The sequence below is a fragment of the Megalops cyprinoides genome, chromosome 20, assembly GCF_013368585.1.
Source record: "Megalops cyprinoides isolate fMegCyp1 chromosome 20, fMegCyp1.pri, whole genome shotgun sequence".
Taxonomy (NCBI): Eukaryota; Metazoa; Chordata; class Actinopteri; order Elopiformes; family Megalopidae; genus Megalops; species Megalops cyprinoides.
Window position 1 is genome coordinate 2773697 of NC_050602.1, and position 22473 is coordinate 2796169.

General features: G+C 40.3%; 1 protein-coding gene across 3 annotated transcripts in view; it reads left to right on the forward strand.

The window, feature by feature from the left end:
* The first annotated feature begins 4757 nt into the window (after positions 1 to 4757).
* The window catches only part of LOC118795655 (nuclear receptor subfamily 5 group A member 2-like), a 58431-nt gene continuing 40715 nt past the window's right edge, over positions 4758 to 22473 (forward strand). The window contains exons 1-5 of one of the 3 annotated variants that reach the window (XM_036554294.1): positions 4758 to 4984; positions 9387 to 9518; positions 12269 to 12387; positions 13994 to 14135; positions 19723 to 20369. In XM_036554294.1, the coding sequence (XP_036410187.1) occupies positions 9437 to 9518; positions 12269 to 12387; positions 13994 to 14135; positions 19723 to 20369 (990 nt within the window). In that variant the 5' untranslated portion in view covers positions 4758 to 4984; positions 9387 to 9436. Of the gene's footprint in view, positions 4985 to 8962; positions 9283 to 9386; positions 9519 to 12268; positions 12388 to 13993; positions 14136 to 19722; positions 20370 to 22473 lie in introns of those variants that run through there. The other 2 variants (XM_036554295.1, XM_036554296.1) reach the window with 2 other exon arrangements.

Sequence of the window (22473 nt, forward strand, 5' to 3'; positions counted from 1 at the left end):
GTGTTGAGCTGCAGGTGGTTCAGGTGACTCCAGGTGGTAAAGTCCTTCACAAGGGCCCTGTACTCCCCCTCATCACTCCCCCTGATGCACCCGACGATGGTGGTGTCGTCAGAAAACTTCTGCACGTGACACAGTTCGGTGTTGTGCATGAAGTCTGCTGTGTACAGGATGAAGAGGAGGGGGGCGAGCACAGTCCCTTGTGGCGCCCCCGTGCTGCTGGTCACCATGTCTGATGTTACAGACCCCAACCTAACAAATTGAGGTCTGTCAGTGAGGTAGTCTGTGATCCAGGACACGAGGGGTGGGTCGACCTACATGGTGGTGAGTTTTTCCTTCAGGCGTAGAGGCTGTATGGTGTTGAAGGCGCTTGAGAAATCTATGAAGAGAATTCTCACAGTGCCACTCTCTCTGTCCAGGAATGTGTGGGTACGGTGCAGGAGGTACAGCACCGCGTCCTCAACTCCCACATTCTTCCTGTAACCAAATTGAAGAGGGTCCTGGGCTTGCTGCACCTGTGGTGTTAGGGCATTCATCACCAGCCGCTCCAAAGTCTTCATCAAATGAGAAGTGAGGGCAACAGGTCTGAAGTCCTTCAGGTCACTGGGCCGTCCCTTCTTTGGTATCGGAATGATACACGATGTTTTCCAGAGGGTGGGGTCCTTCCCCTGGTGCAGGCTCTGGTTGAAGATGTGCTGCAGGGGCTCGGCCAGCTCTGAAGCGCAGGCCCTCAGCAGCCTCGGACACAGCCTGTCCGGACCAGCTGCCTTCTTGGGGCGGGGTCTCCTCAGCTCCTGCCTGACCTGGTCCATGGTGAAGGAGATGGAGGAAGTGGAGGAGTCAGGGGGGTTGGAGAGGGGTGGAGGAGGAGGAGAAGGAGGAGGGGGGCTAGATAGGGAGGCTGGGGATGTGGGGGGGGGTGAGTGGGCGGGCAGGTGTTGAGTCAAACCGATTGAAAAAGATGTTGAATTCGTTTGCTCTCTCTACACCCTCCTCCACCACCCTTGTTGTGTTCTTTTTGCACCCAGTGATGGTTTTCATGCCATCCCACACCTCTCTGATGTTATTCAGCCTCAACTTCCCCTCCAGTTTCTTTTTGTAGGCCTCCCTGGCCTCCTTTAAGCAGATTTTCAATTCTTTCTGCACTCTCTTTACCTCCTCAGTGTCTCTGTTCATGAATGCCCTCTTTTTCCTGTTGAGGACTGCCTTCACCTCACCAGTGATCCACGGCTTGTTGTTGGCAAAGCATCGCACCTCCCTGGCAGGCACAGCAATGTCAGTACAGACGTCACAGACATAGTCAGTCAGACACTGTGTAGCTTCCTCTAGGTCGTCACCATGAGGGTCAAGCAACACACTCCAGTCAGTGCAGCTGAAGCAGTCTCTGAGAGCCTCCTCAGCCTCTGGTGTCCACCTCCTGACAGTTCGTGTAGTGATGGGCTGCCTCCTCACCAGTGGTGTGTACCTGGGCTGCAGATGGACGAGGTTGTGGTCAGACTTCCCTAGGGGCGGGAGGGGTGTGGCCGAGTAGGCATCCCTCACGTTGGTGTACAGCAGGTCGATGGTCCTGTTCTTCCGGGTGGGACAGTCCACGTACTGGTGCATGGCCGGCAGGGTGGAGTCCAGGGTGATGTGATTGAAGTCCCCTGAGATGATGACCAGAGCCTCTGGGTGTTGCGTCTGTACCCCTGCAGTGATCGAGTGTACTGCATCAAGCGCCGCATCCGCGTTAGCCCTCGGAGGAATGTAAACACAGATCACAATGACCTGCGTGAACTCCCTCGGTACGTAGCATGGTCTTACGCTAACGGCTAGCAGCTCACAGTCACGGCAGCACATGACGGATTTAATACGGCAATAATTGGGATTACTCCATCTGTTGTTCACGTACAGCACGAGGCCCCCGCCTTTACTCTTCCCACTGGCGTTGGTGTCTCTATCTGCCCTCACCGTAGTGAAGCCGGGTAGCTCCACGTTGGCATCAGGTATGTGGGCAGTTAGCCAAGTCTCTGTGAGGATTATTAAGCAGCTCTCCCGATAAGTCTGTTGGTTCTTAATCAATGCCCCCAGCTCGTCCATCTTGTTGGGCAAAGCATTTACATTCCCCATCAACACCGAGGGGATCGGTGGCTTGTATCTCAGCTGTTGTTGTTTTCTAGCTGTAGCCTTAGCCCTGCGCTTCACCCCGGCACGGCTTCCCTGGTACCTCCTCCTTATCTCTCGAGGTATAACGTGGCGAAAGTCCGTTTTGATCTTCTTCAGAGCCAAAAGACTACTTCTAGAGTAGACCGTTACCTTCTTCAGGTTGTCAGCAGAACATCCACAGTTACCATAACATACATTCGTATTCGCATTCGCACACCGAGCAGCGGACCGGCAGCCAAGTTGCACTAGTGCCATGATGGTTTTGAAAAGAATAGCAAAAAATCCAACACATAGTTAAATTCACTTTGCAAACGGAACGGAATCTAGCTTGCTAGAACTAGGTTTTCATTTACAGATACAACACGCATTATTTCATAGTGACAGTCATGACAACATTCATTCAAACAGACCTTTAAATGATGCGTAAACTTACATTTGCAAATGGAAATGATGTACGTGTTTATTTGCATATACAGCGGGGAAGTGAGATCCGATCTCAAGTGGTCACTCAAGACGTATGTGGAGACGCATTTTAATGCCAGGTGTGAACAGACGTACTTAGAGCCGTACACTTGTGATTGGATCACCCAAGACACATGTTAATGCCAGGCGTGACTGGATCCATAGACCTGGATTCAATATACCGGCCTGGCATTTCATCCATGACTTTGACTAACAAGCAAAGGAAAGGTTTTTTTCTGCTTCCTAGAAATCTTTTTTTGTACTTTCAGTGCAAGAATAGCAAAAAATCCAACACATAGTTAAATTCACTTTGCAAAGTAAAAGACAAAACACATTGCAGCCATAATGTCTGACCAATCTAAAAGTGTAGCGTGGTTTGAACGTGAACCATGAACGCAAATTTCAAATATATCAACCGATGCATCGGCTGCGGCCTGATAAGAAGGGGGCACCATTTGTCGGCCTAATTTCAGTGCCATGGTCGTCGGCTTCCTTCGGGTTGGGGCCGAGCTCCACACCTGACGCTGACAAGTGCTATTGTTAAAGAAAGCTTTTGAAAGCGGAGGTATATAGGAAGCAATGAGCGATGATGGTCCCTGACCTGCTAATGGATTCTGCAGTTGCTGTTTTTTTTTTTTCTTTGCAGTCAGCATGACGTCGGACTGCCTCGCAGACTCAGAGGAAAACATATGGAGCATAATTAAACATTGGAAGCATGCCAGCGGGGTGGCGCAGCAACACTGCGGAACTTAACAGGAAAGCACAAACAGGCTGTCTGCGCAGTTATCTAGTGTCCAATCATGTGTTGGCACAGTCAGGAACTTCTAATAATGTGGCATACTGTATTCAATACTTCGTTGTCCAGTGATGTATGGATTTGACGCCCCACCTTGAATCTGTAAAAGTTAAATAAATGTAATGCTTAATCTGATTGGTCGATATCTTGCCTTTTATCATCATGATTTAACCTACTGCTAAAGATTTTCTAGTAAAATCCTGCACATTATGTGTTCTATGATCTATGTATCTGTTGCAAGTCACATGCCAAGATCTGAACCCTGACCCAAAATGTGACACGCTTTATAGTGTTTTATAGTTCCCATTGCTTTGGAATCGGTCTGGTGGGTGCCATAAAACACACCAGTTCAAAGAAAGGGGGCTGAACATATACAAGTCTACTGGCCATTGGGGCAAATGTTTTAATCTTATTAGTAAGCAAAGTGCTTTCAGGTACACTTGTGTTATCAGTGCCTGCCCACTTTAGGTAGTCAGAAGGGCTACGGACTGTTGACTTTCCCTTGTATTAGTGGCAGCTATATGACTATGGGTCACCATCCTCAGTCTACATTGAATAGGCAGTTTATTTAGCCCATTGTCCCCTGAAAGTTGGCAATTGACTAGTTTGTGTCTGAGTTGTTACAGAGCTAAGAATCATTTATTTCTCATACCATGGTTCATAAAGGACCCATAAAGCATGTGACCTTTAGTGAAGACACTGGCCCACATCTTTACCATTTACATGCCTGTGTTATATTCAAACTGCACAATTGTTTTCTGTTGTTTGTTTTTGTTTTATAAGGGCAGTGACATTCTTGGACCTTTTGTAAGCAAGTGACATTTGTACTCAGAAAGTGATGTTTTTTGCATGCAAGGTTTCTCCTGCACTTGTTTATCAGCATGCTGTAATTAACGTGTGTAATTGGGGCTTGTGACACAGAACAGTAAAGGTAAAGCATCTCACATCCAGCAGCACTGGATCAAAAAGCACAGCTCACAGGTTCTCAGATTTTTACCACCTTCCCTCCATCAGAGTCAATGACCTGTATAGCAATTCTCCCTCTCTTTACCCTACCAGTTAATCATTCCCTTGACATAATCTGCTCCTTCAAAGCCCTTATCTGTCTCTGTGTCAGTTTATAGCATTGTTTTATCGTAGTCTCCCAGATCATGTGACTATGGTGACCTATCCCGGCAGTGTATTTTGAATACTCCTGATAAATTCCCACATGGGATGGGACTATTGGTTTAATGCAGGTCACTATGTCTGCCTTTTTTGGAGGGGGTGGACTATGTGTGTGTGTGTGTGTGTGTGTGTGTGTGTGTGTGTGTGTGTGTGTGTGTTTGCATATGTGTGTGTATTGAATGGTTGGGGTGCTTAGTCCATTGGAGGAACTCATTTTACTTCAAAGCTGAAGGATGGAGTCCACTTTTTAGCCTGCCTTCTTCTTACATCAAGCCCAAGAGAATAAAAATTTTTAAAAACCTGACCATTTGCCACAGCTTTACAGGACAGTCTCACGATGATTGATCTGTGATGACCTCACGCCCCGCATGTGACACCACGTAGGATTACACTGAGGAAAAGATCCACCAGGGTTAGGTAAGCAGTTACTGGCCCGTTTGTAACCACAATCACTACCATGCTCCAGCGTTCAGGGGCTGTGTTGGTGCCGTCCAGACTTGCCTTCTCGTTTGACCACTTGCAATGACACTGACACCCACAGTTATTTATATGCAGTGTTTGTGAGGAATGTGAATGTTATGTTCATTTGTATGACCAAACAGGAGTTTGATTTCAATTATGTGAGATGGCTCTCTGTACATTTATCGTTTTAATCTCAGGGGGCATTGTTCGTGTAATGTAAATGAGACCGCATGAGACGCTCACGTGAACACCGCTGAAAAATATTCTTAAGGAGCAGGACTCGTAACCGAAAGGTTGCTGGTTCGATCCCCGCTGGGACATTGCTGCTGTACCCTTGGACAAGGTACTTAACCCACAACTGCCTCAGTAAATATCCGGCTGTATAAATAGATAACATTGTAAAGAGCTGTAACGTATGTAAGTCGCTTTGGATAAAAGCGTCTGCCAAATGAGTAAATATAAATGTACTTCGTTGGATTATTTATAGTTATGTATTGTATTTATAATATATATAAATTTGCAGTTTAGTATTTATAATGGATAAAAGGCTCACTTTTTACTGATATGCGTAACCTGAATGTCTGTGCTGAGTTTTTGAACTGTCGCACTTCCCAAGTACGTCCAAACAAGTGCCAGACTTAAAATTTAACGGTTAGCCGAAGTGTGACGTGACTGCAGCATCGTGCGATTTTTCGTAGAGTTTGTACAGTTCGGAGTCCAAAACCTAATTTTTTGTAATTTAACGTAGGCAGTTCGTGCACCCATTTATTGCTTGGCATAGATTACTGCATATTAATGTAGACTACAAGCCTACCTAAAATATTTAATATTCTATAAATCTATACTATTGATTAGTATATAAGTAAATGTGACATTACAGATTAGGTCTTAGAAATACATAGAAAAATGTATTATTGTTACGCGTAGTTTGATAATATTTTAGTGCTATTGTAAGTGACACATCAAAGTTATCTGTATATCGTAAATATTAACAGATAGATTGAAAACTGAAAATATAAAAGTAAATATTATCTTAAAAAACAAATAAATGATTTGCAAGGGGTAGTTCAATATATTCAGCGAAGGAATATAGCTATTTGTTAAACTAAATATTAATTAAATTCTAATATCTAGAAATTAAATTGTCTGTATAATTATCATTATACAGACTTCCTACGCCATAAAGTCTGCCAAGTGCCCGGGTGAGAAAATTTCGCATTCTAAAAATGAAGCCGGAGATGATAAGCTCAACACACCAGTGATGAGACGGATAAAAACTTATGATAGCGGGTGTTTTGTATTTCTTCAATTATTATTATTGTTATTATTATTATTATTATTATTATTATTATTATTATTATTATTATTATTATTATTATTAATAATAATAACAGTAGTATGTCAGCGTCAGGAGAGAAGACAACATATGACTTTACTAGGCCTGCTTAATTCGATGTTATTTATTGTATATATATATATAGGTGTAGATACCTTTGAAAACTGAAATCAGTAGGTAAAATGTTTTTTTTTATTGACAACTATGTAGTATAATTAAACATTTTAATTTAAAGGATATTTTCACCTAAATGACCAGATCATTTCATAAACAACTACAACAAATCCTGATGTAAATATGGCATGAAATGAACATTTGGCCAGATCAATGGAAAATTACGTATTTTATCTGATGTATACCCAATATTTTTCCATTGCAAATTTGATATTGCCATTCCATTCCATTTCCTTTAATAAAATTTACATGTATTCATTTACAATGTGTTTATAGAGCGCCAGTGTACACAGAGCCACTGGAGTAAATGACGTTAAAGGAGTAGTCTACAACATTTAAACCCACGACCCTTAATCCAGAGTCCAGTTCTTGCAAGGCGTGTTAAATACTGCTGTATTACCATCTTGATAAGTGAAATTGTGGACATTATATGGAAATGCTTTTCAAACCAGTACATTTTATTTCAAAAGCAGTAAATCGAAGTATGCCTGTAAGCTGAAACGCTGTGCGATGATGTTATTAAATGATCGCCATTACACAGCATTTTTCTAATGAAAGCAGCATGTCTGAATGTGTAGAAAGCGCGCGGATGCATGCACGTTCATGTGTGAAACAAGTGTTACATCGTCACACTTTTATCGAAAACGTGCGGTTTCACGTCGATGTATGTATTATATTTAGAGTAGTAATTTTACTGCACAGGGGCGTCATATTCGCAAATAAAATAAAGGAATCCTCAGATGCACCGCGCGTGGTGACCTTTGATTCTGTCCTCTCACGTGCTATTTTTTTATTTTATTTTATTGCAGGCGAAATTCAGTGACTTACAGTCAGGGACGTTTCTAGCTATTGAAAAGATCCGGGGCTAATTCAAGTTTGCCAGGGGCTTGTCTTTTTTTGAAGGGAGATCGGCATCGGTAGGTTGGGGAGGGTATCTCTACCTTTATAATAAATGAATATTATCACACCTTCGGACGCTGCAAGCCAAGTTCCGCTCTGTTACACAGTCTGTCTGTTGTTTTGCTATGAACACCTCCTTTTTCAGGGCGAAAATATTCGGGGCTAGGCTTAAAATATGATGATCGGACCTAACGACGCCACTGCTTACAGTTGATAATACAATCTCCTTACGCGAAATAAACTGAATCATTGTATCTGGGTGGCTGCGCGTTCGAGATCTGAGGAGTCGATATTACGGACTGATAGAACACGGCCAACGAATTTCGTGTTTTGAGACAGGCCGGGACTTGAGGTTACACTTTGCATTTGACCTATATTTATGCACGTCACTTCTGCCTACATTTAAGAGTGAGTTTGGGCTTTCTCAAAAATGCATTTTGCGACTGTAAAGTTCCTGGTGAAGACTAAGAACACTCCAATACTTCTGTATTGTATTTTCTTATTAAAAGTAAATTGAAATGTTTGTTAAAAGTGACCCCAACCCTTGGTGCTACTTTTATGTCATATTTGGCGACGTTCCAAAATTACCTTTGTGTCTGCTATCATATGTCATAATTACCGATACCAAGGCCAGTTTATTTTCCACAGACTTAGAGAGAACGTGACAGCGGAGACGAAGACTGTTTTGTTTCTTGAGCTGCTCAAATAAAGAAAAATAATGGCGTTACAACAAATCTCAGTTCCAATAGGTAGGCTACTGTCTCACCTAGGTATACGTAATGTAGGTGATATTTCACATTTTATCAAACAAAATCAACCTGAGTCGCTTGTAAAACATGCCGATATATAAGATCTAACAAGATAGAATACGTTTATTGCTATTCCTTTGTTTTTTTTTTCTTTGTAACATGACAAAAGGTAAAAGTTGCTAAATATTTTAGTTCATACAAAAATAAAAGATAACTCCCATAAGTGCAATAGGAAGGCGTTCCATTAAAAAGAAATGACGAATAGCTACTGCTACATTGGCATTCGCTTTTCAAAATATAACTATACTCATTTTTTAGATTTAAACAACACACTTTGACATGAATGAACACATTTGACAGATTACAAATCCTCAACGATATGGCATAAAACACATCTTCCTAAAACATCTTTAGATATAATACAACTAAATGAAACTACTTATATTGTATTGACTTTTGCGCTTTTCAAGGCTGTAAAACGAACACTGAGCACAAATCTTTCTTTTCCCAGGTCTGTTGTTTTCGCTTGTTATATCACATTTTCCCACCAAGACATCTCCTCTTGTTGGACAGTTCAGTTTGGGAGCAAAACGTGGAAGCGATACCTTCTCTGGTATGTGATTGGCGGGAAGAATCGTGATGTCATACCACCCACAACATTCCCGATTGGCGAGTGCTACGGTGTCAGCAATGGGCAAACAAGGCAGGAAGGAAGATTTTGAACTTAAGAACTCAACGCATCGCATATCGACAACGTTAGATATACCACAGCGGAGGGGGGCAGGGGGCGTTTTCGGCAGCCTCGAAGTTCCTGGCAATAAACTACAGTTTACTGACCAGTGTCAATTATCTTAGAGACAGCGCTGGAAGATCAGATAGCTGCAGAAACCTGTGAAGAGGCGTGACTTGTGCCGTTTCTTAACTCCACGATGGTAGCCGAGAAAACAAAGCGTGTATTTTTTTCGCTTCGGTATGGTGACACGAGCGTTTGATATTTTTATGAACGTTGCATAAAAATGCAGTCGTTTCTGTTTCAGAAGTACGCTTTGCACAATGAACGTTTATTTCGACTGGTTTTGTAAAGAAACTCTTGGGTATGTTGCAGTTTGATTTCAGTGGAACTGATGCCCACTGAGATAAATTCTAAAAGAATTCTTCTCCATTACTGAGCATTTTGTATGGCACCCTTCACGTTCAGGTGGCTGGTCGGACAAAGCTGAGAGCCCCGTTACGCTTTGCAACGCTGTCATGCTGCCTAAAGTAGAGACAGAATCCCTGGGACTCGTACGGTCGCATGAGGAACAGGGACACATGCCAGAGAACATGCAAGGTAAGGCACAATATGTTATACAGAGTACGATATGTAATGATATCATTAAGTGGTATGGATGAGTTGGCACGGTTATGTCACACATGTGTCACTGTAGGAATGGACGACAACATCTTACATGGTCTTACAACTGGCCACACTGTTGACAATACATTATATACTACAGTTCATCTGACACTCAGTTTCACCGACCCAACGACGAAAGCTGTAGCTTATAAAACAAGCCATACACGCGACGAATGGTGGGTATTGTCCGTTACTCCGTTTTAAGAAATTATGACTGTGCACAGATGTTGCACATTTTGTAATTAATATCATTGATAGGTGAATAAAGCTGCATGAAAGGTATACAGAATCTCTGAACGTTACAGAACGTTTTTAGGGAGGTGAATAACTCAGGCTCTGGCTTTGAGTTATTTAATTTTTGGAGAGACATTGCTTCCCTTTATGCTCTAAGTAAGTGTAGTGTAGGCTACATCTTCATCCTCAGTCAATGCAGATAAACCGTTACATGTCCATGTTTGCATTGCTTTATTGTGTTATAGCCTAGTTTCAGAGTTTGTTCGTTTAGATATTTTCAGCATCTGACCTAAGAAATAAATATAGTGTTTTCTAGTATTTTATTCAGTAACATGTGTTATTATTTTTACGGTTTGATTGTGAACCAAAGACTGAAATCGCATCATTCATTCAACCTGTTGAATCGAGAACGGCGCAGAAATCGCATCTAACAACCTATTTGCTTTTGTAATTGTAAGCAATCATAATTTGTGACAGTGAAAACAACTTAAATAAGACTTTTGATAGCAATCACAAAGCTATTGAATTTTGGAACAGTATCAATAGATGTAAACCAAATGTACGATTTAGGTTAAACTCATATTGTTGCAAATACAGAGGATTTGAAAGAACAGTTCCTTGTAGACAGCATACTTAGGCCTACTTACTACTTAGAAAGTGGTACTTTATTTATTTATTTCCTTTCCTTCGTGCCACTTCAGGTGAATGTTCGAGTCCAATGGACGTGTCACATAGAAAATACAGCAAATTTTAAGAATACAGTTTCAGCAGTGGACATATTTTTATTGTGTTTATGAGCATCTCAGAAATTTGCACAGTTATCAGCTATATGGTCTGTAGTCAAAGCTCACCATTTCATTAATTAATAGAGTCGATTTGTTTTTTTAAGGATGGAAGGGTTTGACTTGACTTGGACTTATTTAAATATTGTATAATCCTCCTTGATACATCCAAAAGGAATTTGGAATTAGGTGGTAAAATTTAATTCCGGCAGGGTCGCTGTAAATCGGAAGTTTTAATACTTTTTGTGAATGACTGTTAGTACGACGTTTTATATTCCTTAGGTGGTCAGTTTTGAAGGGTCGGAATGTGAATGTAAATACGGAAACAAAGTATTTACAACTAAAGTACTAGCAGCTTGTCGGGGTAATTGTAACTTATTCGTCGTAAATGTTACACGGATGGATTATTTTTACTACGTAAATTAAATTCTTAAAGTTGATCGATTAGATTACATTACCTGTGTATAAAAGGGGTGAGTGATCTATCAAACAGCAGGTGGAAATTTCAAGTTTGTTTTCCTGATGAAGAGGCTGAATAACCTAACGTATGGTTGAATATTAGCTACGTCTCCTTACTGTTTTAACATAATTTAATCGCAACCATTTTCAATAATTCAGTTAAATTGTCAATATAATTATTTTATTCTGGTGGAATAGTTGAAGCCATGTGATTTTACTTATACAAGATGGATAGTTGTTTAGGCTATTTATTAATCCATTTTTACATTTTCAATTTAAATCTTACAGACTACAATGTATGATGCAAATTCCCTTTCCCCACATTCCTCTTGAAACGCGGTTTCCGTTTCTTTAACACTTATAAGTATTAATATATAACTGCTTTCAGATATTCAGATATACAGATAAGTGCTTACTATATGGTGTCTAAAGCTGTCAGCAAACGAGCCGACGGTTATGCATATTGTTTCTTTTCAAGAAGTTTCGCTCAGGAACCCGTTAGTGGAACTCCAATGAAAACGTCTGTGTTCACATTAAGTGTGTTTTTTTGCCGACGCCTTAATGTTCAGCGCGATCCCACACTTTGGTATTTGCTCAACATTTTGGCCGTACTTTAAATAACATAAGCGCAGCCGGCGTGTCTTCCGTTTTCTGAAAGCATTCCCCCGTAGAGATAGTCTTAAATGACCTCTTCACAGCATACCATGAATATGTTCTGGGGACTGCTATTCTCGCTTACAATGGTTCCAGTCGTGTTTGGCTAAATAGATTTTTGGCTTTTGCGTTTAGATCATTCAAATGTATTAATTGTAAGGCAGAGGTAATTATAGGTCGTAGGCCCACTCAGAAAATCAGCATTATATTTATATATATTTCTATTCTGAGTATAAGTGTGTGGGTGAAGGTGAAGATCTCCCCTTTAGTTTTGAGAGTCATACTGGTTTATGTCTGTGTCTTCATACTGTTTTTCTGCAGGGTACTGGTTGGTGTGCGTGTGTGCATGCTCATATTTAGCCAGACACTGGCCAGTGTGAATGAAAATGATTTTCAGCTGGTTACTGCATAATGGCCATGCACTTGTGCTGGTTTTGAGTGCTGTCTAAGCAGGCTATATCCGTACTGGTTTTGAGCCAGTTCTCCTGGTGAGACCAGATTTCTCTGTAATGGTTCTTATCCAGGTCCTGCGTAAGACCTGTATGTGCTTTGCAGCTCCCCATTTTAAAATGATGGAGTACTCCTACGATGAGGACATGGACGAGTTGTGTCCAGTGTGTGGAGACAAGGTGTCTGGGTATCACTACGGGCTACTGACCTGCGAGAGCTGCAAGGTAGGTCCCACTCGGCGACTCGGCAGTTTTGCATTACATTTCATTAAGGTTTGTTCTTTTTTACATGGTATTACCCGTAATGCACTGACCACAGATTCCTGTGAAGCAGCCATAGAAGCAGATATGTTTCTGAACTTGCACGTCCTTATCCTGCTGGGTTTTTTCTGTTGGACTGTATGTCTCCAAAAGTCCCAAATGGTAGTGTTTTGTTGCTCCATATACAGTGTGGCAAGTGTGCTTCATACAAATATTCTTAGAGTGTGAATCTTCCTTGTGCACCAGTGGCAATTTTTCACAGACGTAAGTGAAATTGTGGATGGAAAAATTATGCACTTTCAAACTACAGTACACAGTAACACATCTGTTAGCCTGCGTGCGCTGGCTCAAAAGTACATTACCCAGAGTCAACTGAACACTTAGCATTTCACTGTGGAAGCTGTAAAATATCAACTAAAAAGAATTCTACAGCTGTCTATTCAAACTGCACCTGCACATTTAGAAACAGGTGATTTCTAAATAAACCCAGAGTGAGCTTTCAACCAGTGAAGGTTAGATGTAATTTTATACTTTTCCTTGGCTTTTTTCTCCAGTTTGCAGATTAAATCTGAATATGTCACAGATGAGATTTTGTTAGTCTGGAACCATAAACTGCGAATATAATTTATTGGGCTTTCACACATTTGCACTCGCTTTTATTTGAAAATGAAATGCATTGCAGTGCAGGAAGAGATGTCATAAGAGATTTCACCTCTGTTTTGGCCTAGGTATAAAACACATCTGGTTAATATAATATTAACTTTTAAATTTACAGATGTACTTTACATTTTTAACTTTCCACCAAGGCAGTTATGTCCATTGACACTTAGAATTCCTTCTTTCCAATGGTATGGCATTTTGCACATGAGCAGAAATGCAGTGCAAGTGCAGATGTTGTGATCATGCAGATTTTGCCAACAAAGTGATTATCATCTTTGGAATATATTCACATATGTGAGCATGTGAAGCAATAAACATTATTACAAAATATCATCCACCTCAGTCAAAATGAAAATGCTCTAATTTTAGTATACACTAAACAATATTACAAGCTGCAAACTGCAAACTAGTAATTAAACTTCTATCACTGAAATGAATTTAAAAATGCTATTTTGTAAACGTGATACTTTCTCAAGGCAGTTTTGTAATTAGTTTTTGATGTATAATTGAGGGTTAGGTATGATTTAGGAACAGTGCACACATTCATAGTCATACTACATCCCAAATACTTTTACAGGAATTGGTTTCTGCATGCAGTTTGAGTCTGTCTATTAAAGTCTTTACAGATAATAAATATGCAATCTTATACATCTAATTGTACCTACATTCCCAAATTATTTTCTTGATATTCATTTTGGTGTTTCCAGTCTTCAGTCTACATGCTGTATTCTAGGTGCATGTGTGTATGTTGGCATGTGAGTACGTATGTCTAGTGCTGTGTGCGTGTGTGCACATATGTGTGTATGTTGGCATGTGAGTGCATATGTCTAGTGCTGTGTGTGTGTATGTGTGTGCGCATGAGTTTTGTGTATGTTTTTGAAGATTGCATCTGAAATGGAGTTTTCCGCAGGGCTTCTTTAAGCGAACGGTCCAGAACAATAAAAGGTACACATGTATAGAGAACCAGAGCTGCCAGATTGACAAAACACAGCGGAAACGGTGCCCCTACTGCCGATTCCAGAAGTGCCTCACTGTGGGCATGAAGCTGGAAGGTAAGAAAATCTTTTATTAAGGTTTCTTTATATAATGGGGAGGTTTTCCTAGAAATAATTTTTGTATATGTAAGTTTATATGTGTAAATTGATATTTTTACTCCCCTGTTCATACAGTAGCTCTGTGTTATCAGTGAAGGGGTTACATTCATAGCTACATATATTGTCCTGACAAAGTTTTGTCATCTACTGTCATACTGTCTGAACTATGTAAATAGAATCAATGAATGGGCAACAAACTCTAATAGCTATGTATGACTTACAGAGTAAAATGTTGTAGTTGCATCTAAAGGGCTTACTTTTTGAGAGTGCTTCATTTGGCTTGACTGGTTTGAACTGGATTTTGAGAAAAATGAAGTGTGCCAGAAGAAAGGTGACTGTAATATATTGTAATCCAGGTTAGGAGGGTACTTTTAATATGTATTCCACTACAGATTAAAGAATACTTGCCCTAAAATGTAATTTGTAACATATTCTGTTAGATTACTCAAGATAAGTAACGTAATCCAAATATTTTGGATTACTTTCGGAACACTGTGTTTTTAATTTTTAAAAGTATGTAAGTAAAAGTGTGAATGTGGCATATACTGGTTGGATGATTCTCAGGAATGATGTCCAAGTGATGTCAAAATCTAAATAGCTAAACGTGAGTGATTTTTTTTACTGCAATACACAAAATGCAGTCTATAGTTTTTAATTATGATAACATTTTGCATGAAAAAAAACATTTAAAGCATTTTATGAAAGTTTTATAAGGACGTGCACCAGTATAATTTTCATTACTGATATGTTTTATGATGATGGAAAAAAACTAATTTAAAGGTCTATTTTACTGAACTTTTCACATTTAGACAAACAGGTGCATGAAATAATCAAACAGTACATTAAAAGTAGTTTTCAAAATATTTTAGTATACTTTTTAAATAAAATTTCTCTCATTACCGAAATACAGAAGCCATTTGAAGTACCATTTCCTCAAATTATTTCTTTGTCAATTGAAACCGTTCTTAATGGTTTTTTAAATTATGTTCATCCGACTAAGGTTCTGAACAGTTAGTTTTAGAATGTTCACTTCGCATTGTTGTGGCTAACATTTTGGCACCCCCATGTTAAGTCTATGGGCATTTCATCGCAGTTTCTTCAGAACTGTAAATGTTAATTCAAAAACTGTACATTAAATGAAAACAGAGTTAGAAAAGGTACGAGCCACCCTAAATACATTGTGAGTGAGAGAGGAGTAGCTTAACAATTTAATGTATAATATGTGTAGTGTAAAATTGTTGGAGTAATCACAGTTTTGAACATGTGAAATTTCACTTGTTTTGTCACTGTATCTACTCGTTAGCTAGTTAGATTTAATACTATACCTACTAGCCTAGCTACTAGCTAGCTGAAAAGCTAATCCAGTGCAGCCAAACTATGTAAGATAGCTAGCAATCAATATTAGGTTAAATAATGAAAAAGAGAACTTACTTCAAGGTGCTTCTTCAGGTTAGAGGTCAACTCTTTTGAAGTGGATAGCAGTTTGGTTGCTGGCAAACATAACTTGCATTGTAATGTTATGTTGCGACCTTTGCCAAATTTGAAAGTAAAATGGTCCCAGTTTTTCCATGACATAAACACGTTGCTCTGGTTGCTTTCTGTCTCACTCTCGATCCTACTGTCTTGTGAGTAAGGATGCTGCGTGCTTTTTTCTTCTTTTTTTATCATTAGAGGCATATGGGAGATACACGCCAGAGTTGCCTATCATTGGATAGATTTTCCAACTGAATAAATAGATTTTCCAAATTAATAAACCTTAAATTAAACGAAAAAATGAAATGAAAAAAATCCAATGTAATCCCTTCAGTAATCTAAATATTTTTAAAATGTAACTGTAATTTGATTACCATCAATTTAAATGGTAACTGCAACAGAATATAGTTACTCATATTTTGTATTTTAAACACGTAACGCCAATGCATGGTAATTACTGAACTCCATATCTTTGCCGTGCTTGACCTTGCAAACCTATACAGCAGTACTATATGTTCCTGCATTCATCGCCATTTTTTTCTTTGCCTTCCTTTCTGCTTTTCAGTGTAGTTGTGCACCAAAAACAGGTATTCATTTCAAATATGTACACCATTACTCACTGACCATATGCTTCTCAGAGTAAGGTTTTGTTTTGTTGTTTGTTTACAGTTTAAGATAGGCCTGCGCTCAGTTGGCCCTCTCAATGCAAAAAGATAATTTCCTCCTCAAACATGCCTTCAGAAGTCCTTTCCTTTTCTCCCCTGAAGAGAAAGTATTTTGGTAATCTAATAAATGGCTGCTGATTGCTTGAAGGCAAAATTTCCGAGGCTATCGTTTCATGCTTTGTTTTCTTTTGAGTAGTGCTAACAGGATGCAGAAGGTCCAGCCCTGGTTAGTCTACCCGATCCAAGTTTGTGGGTGTTTTTTTTCTCTTTTTCTTCGCCTGTAGTCAAATGGTGGAAAAAATTTCACAGATCCTTCCATAGGACTGCACAGTAAATATGCATATATATTTACACAACCCCAGATGCACATTTGCAGATTGGATGTGAGAATTCTGATAAAGAGAATGGCCCATACTACTAAGCATTGATTAAAGCCAATGATGGCTCTCCTTCATTCAGGTGTTTTTGTGTGTGAACTAGGGTTATGAACTCACACCACAACGTGGAGGCAGAATCCAAAATGTAAGCCAAACATATTGGTACAGCAGATTCGTTTTTTTTTTCAATTATTTCTAAGGTCGTCATTTCTATGTCATATTGGCCATCTATAACATTACATAAGTAGCAGAAAGGTCAATGTGAATTTCACAGCAGAATGTGGGTGAAGGATACTCTTCTCTGTAGAGAAAAGGAGGATTCTTTGTTGCAATTATAATGCAGTTCCTTGCAGGAAGGGCAGCACCGTGAAGTTTTGGTACACAATATCTGTGATATATGTGTGAACGAAACAGCAGAAATAGGAAATAGAGATGAATAAATGGTTCCAGAAGACCAATGAAAAACACAGAGAGCACAGCTTGTCTTCCCTTTATCCTAGCATAAGAGGCTAATTTAGCAGAACCTTACTTAATGTCAGTATTCATGTGAGGTTTTTATGCATTCCTGTTTTATTTCCTGATTGGCATGAAGTACCTGCGGGTCACTCGGATCCTGAGGCATTGTTTGCTCATTCATTGTGGTTCATGTGGTTCAAGCGAAATTACAAAGCATGTAATCCATATCTTTTAAGATACAAATGAAAGTGTTCTTAAGTTTACAGTACAATATTAAGAATTCATCAGAGAATAGCTCAGTGGTCAAGGCCCTTGCCTTGAGTGCAAGCTCAACTTCACACCCCAGGTTCAATCACTGGGAGTCCACAGAAGCAGAACAATTGGCAAGTTGGTTCTGCCGGGAATAGAGTTGGGTATGTCTTTAGGGCTTGCTCTTCTCACTACTCTCAGGCATCCCTGTGACTCAGGTGCCTACAGGTGGCTTGGATGCTGACAGTGGAACACCACCTATCCTCCAACGAGTGCCCACTCCACTCTAGTGCACCGTGACACTTGTGACAAATAAGCATGCAAGTGCATCAGTTCACATTCATTTGAGCAGTCCATAAGTGCTGAGGTTATTGCAGCAAGATAAGCCTAGTATACGATTGGCTATTCCAAAAAACAAGGTTGCATAAAGTGAAAAAATGGTTTTATTTAAAGATGAAGACAAAGCACATTGCTGTTTCAGTTCAGATCCTGTAGGGTCTCTGTATGTCGAGCACAGAAACCATCAGTATAGTCTAATAGCATAGGAAATAATACATGAATAGAATTAATCAACAAATAACTGAATTGTGGCTGCATGGTTTATCAGTCAATCACTCCATATGGTACACTCAGAGCTGAAACAAATATGGGAAATGAGCTGCAAATAGACTTGACATGTGAGATACATAATTCATTATAGCTGGAGAAAATAATTAGACAGACATGCATGTAAATAACCTTGTTTAATTAGAGTCGTAAAATTGAAACAATAACATGCACTCGTGATCTGACTTCCAGGGTCATATCTAATTGTGTTTTCCCAACAGAGCTAACTATTAGCTTCCAGCTCATTAATTGCCTTGTTGGCTCAAATCATTAATAGTTAAAGAACAATAAAATTTAATGGATACAACTGCTTTTGTGGTAAATTCTTAGTGCTACGCTAATCCCAGAGATACAAAAGAAAGCTCCGAAACTTACCTCTAATGGAATACAAGCCTTTCTTGGGCTCTAACATTTACTGTTGAGTGTTCAGCCATTGAGACATGGATGGTGACCCTCTGTCATAGGCCTTTCGATCTATATAAGACTGACAGATTTTGTTGTGACAGAGATAATTAGAATCACTACCAAGGCAGCTGTTAAGCAAGATTTTAATTATCATTGTTTTTGACTTGACAATAGTGGAAGCTGTAATGCTATACACGAATTTCACAAACACTTGGTGTCCGCTGGGGTACTAACCTCATCATTCACATGCCAGTCAAAAGTGAGACTCTCAGCTCCACCACTGTCATAAAGGAGCAATCATTAAGCAAGAATTATCAGCATATACCCTTGACATGCAAGAGATTCATGCAACCCCTGAGTATTGCATTTAACACAATCTCCTACATGTGTCTCGCTATCATCTCGAGCCTGCAGGATTTTTCTGTTTGGATGTATTTAAAATTTTGACTGTTTTTTTTTTTATTTTATTTTCACTCCGGCTCTTCAGCCTGGTTGTCGTGAAATATTTCTCACAGCTGATTTCCATATGGGTTTGCCTCACTGATTATCTTGGTTCAGTTGGTAACTACTCCTTTCATTTGAATCACAGCTGTGTATACACATACTGTCTTATTCGTCAAAGCCGTTTATGGTGTGCAGGCATTTGGGAAATAATCAGTTTGGATTTCTGTTCCTTGGGCCTTTTCTGATCTCAGACGTTTCTCATAATGTTGCTGTGGTTAAATTGACTGAAATGAGACATGGGCAGGCAGATATAGACAGACAGAAAAAAATACAAACAGAGGGACAGAAAGACTTGAGAGGACCAGATACACATAGACCGAGAGACAAAGATAGACACACAGACAGACAAACAGAAATAGACAGAAAAACAAACACAGAAAGGCAGACAGAGGGACAGGCAGAGTCTAACTGAAAGACACAGACAGAGGGATAGACAAACAGATTGAAACAGGCAGACTGATGGATGGACAGAAAGAGAGACAGAAGGTTACACAGACAAACAGACTTAGGGACAGACAGATTGAAATGGGAAAAGAGACAGAAAGTTAGACAGAGGAACAGACAGATTGAAACAGGTAGACTGACAATATGACAGACAGACAGGTTAGACAGACAGTCAGAGGGACAGACACAACTAAAATGAAAAGGTAAATTGAAGTGAAACTGTTGTGAGGCTGCTGTATTGTGATACTGACACTGATACTGTAGTTGTACAGGCTGTCCCCTGTGGATGTCTTCCTTTAAAACAGGGCATTCAGTTTCCTCAGCCTTTCTGCATAAGCTCACCTTTCTGTCTCTATCATCCCGCAGCCGTGAGGGCAGACCGCATGCGAGGGGGCCGCAACAAGTTTGGCCCCATGTACAAGCGGGACCGCGCCCTGAAGCAGCAGAAGAAGGCCCTGATCAGGGCCAACGGCTTCAAGATTGAGGCTATGAGCCATGCCCTGCAGACGGCACCCACGGACTTGACCGTCTCCTCTGCCATACAGAGTTTCCACCCGGCCTCCAAGGGCATGTCCTTATGTCCTGCCGCCCTGCCCCCCTCCGACTATGACCGGAGCCCCTTTGTCCCCTCCCCCATCAGCATGGCCATGCCCCCGCACGGGGGCCCCCAGGGCTACCCGGCCTATGGACATTTCCAGAGCCGCACCATCAAGTCTGAGTTTCCGGACCCCTACGCCAGCTCGCCAGAGTCCCTAATGTGCTACCCCTATGCCGACGCCTACCAGGGCGGCTCCCCGCCGGGCTTCCCCCACCTGGTGGTGGAGCTGCTCAAGTGCGAGCCGGACGAGCCACAGGTGCGGGCCCGGATCCTGGCCTATCTCCAGCAGGAGCAGGCGGGCCGAGGTAAACACGAGAAGCTCAACACCTTTGGCCTCATGTGTAAGATGGCTGACCAGACCCTGTTCTCCATCGTCGAGTGGGCACGGAGCAGTGTCTTCTTCAGGGAGCTGAAGGTAGGTGGGGTTTCGGGCTGACCAATACGGCAACACCAGAGGCTTGCTCTACGGGCTTAGGCCCGGACCCCATCTAGTCTAGAAAAGTATCAAGTTTTTTTTTTTTTAACAAAGTATTAATCTTGCTCACCCATTTAGTGAATGGGGTTTGGTGGTTACAGAAATGAATAATAAATATAGTGGTAGAAAAGAAAAACCCATCTCATCTCAAATGTGTTACTTGAAATTAAGGACAAAGAAAATGGTTAATGGGTTAATGTGACACTGGTTCTTATTTTCTTATTTTACTATGAATACCACATGACCTTGTGGTGTTTAGTTAGGGCTGGGGCGATATATCTGAAAAATTTATCACGATAAAATGTTTCATTTCAGTCGATATCGATAATTATTGATAATTTTTAATGACCTATTTTTAATAATTACCAGGAAAAAAGGTCAAATTTAACCAATTTATTTTGAATTTAACCACCTTACTTTGAATTTAACCACTGTATTTATCAAGGCACACAGGTAATAATTTTAATGTTAACACAACAATGAAAAACACACAAATAAATTTACAAAAATAAATAAGCATAAATAAGGATAAAGGAATGAGCTCACCTTCATACACATTAAATAAAGAAAGCAAGTAAAATCAACTTTGAAGTAAACTGACCTAACATCGATAAGATGCAACAAATAAACAAGCATTAAAGCAACTCTTGAACTTAGTAAATAAAATGTTACAAAATGTGTGCAATGTGAAAGTGTTTTGTAAACATAGAAAATTAAAGTAAACTTTGAGGTAGATCAACCTAACATCTGTAAGATGTAATAAACATTATAAAAACCTCTAAAACTCAGTAAACAAAATGAGATAACATGTAAACTGTACTGTAACTTACAAAACCAAATTCAACTTTGAGGTAGAGCGACCTAACATCAAGATGTAATAAATGATATTAAAAGATAATAACTACCCAGTACGCAAAAATGTCATAAAAATAACTCTCAAGTACTATCCACAATCATACATGGCTTCATTTCAAATTCCGAGCAAGGAAGGCAAGTTGGTTCACTCTCTCTGGTTTTAACGCTGCTCTGGTACATGTGGCAACAAAAATTCTTTCAGAGGGGGTGCTGGTGGCCCGGGATGCACAGGTGTTTCTTTGCAAGTTGGCTCACTCTTGGGAAGTTGCACTCATGCAGCCTCCACCACTCCAGGGGTTCAAACTCACTGTCTGCATCAGGAGGCATCAGGTAGCTTTCCAGCTCGCTCTCTACTTTTTGCCTTTCAGTGAGAGGCAAGGCATCTGCATCGGGGCTTTGGTTTTTGAAGAAACTACCCAAGGATTTTTGTCAATCTTGTACTAAGCCTATATTTATACTTTTTAATTGCACTGTTAAAATGTGGAAATATATACCATCTCAGCTTGGGCGCCTGCCTCTCATTCACAAGAGTGAACGTCACAGTGATGGGAAATAAAGAGTAGCCGGGGAATGCCGAGCTCGTGCTTTGGGACTTGAACGGAGGGTCTAATTGTTTCGACCGACCCCTAGCTAAGTTTGTCACCCTGGAAGGATGCTAGCTGCAGTGATGCCATGCTTCTTTCTGCTTCCGGAGGGGCATGAGACCATTTTTAAATATCACGGCTCCGTCAGCAGAGACGGCGATGGGAAATAAAAACTAGTTGCAATCGCCTAGTTCCTACTTTGGGATTCGAACAGATGGCGTAATGGTTTCGACTGTCCCCTAGCTAAGTTTGTCACTCTGGGAGCAATGCCATGCTTCTCTCTGCTTCCAGTGGGGCGTGAGACCATTTTTAAATACCGTGGCTCCGTAAGCAGTGACGGCAATGAGTATATAGGATGGGTTAAATGCAGAGGACAAATTTCGTTTCAATGTATGCGAATACTGAGAAATGACAATAAAGAATTTATAAGTAAATATAAATCTTATAAATATAAATCTCAAATCTTAAATTTGTTGGAGCTAGTAACCTATGCTGTTTCACGCTTCTGTTTCACAGTGCTATGTCAGGCGTTGTCTCAGATTCAGAGCCTATTATTATAAGCATTTATGTAGGTCTATAATTTATCCACGATAAGAAAAATTGTC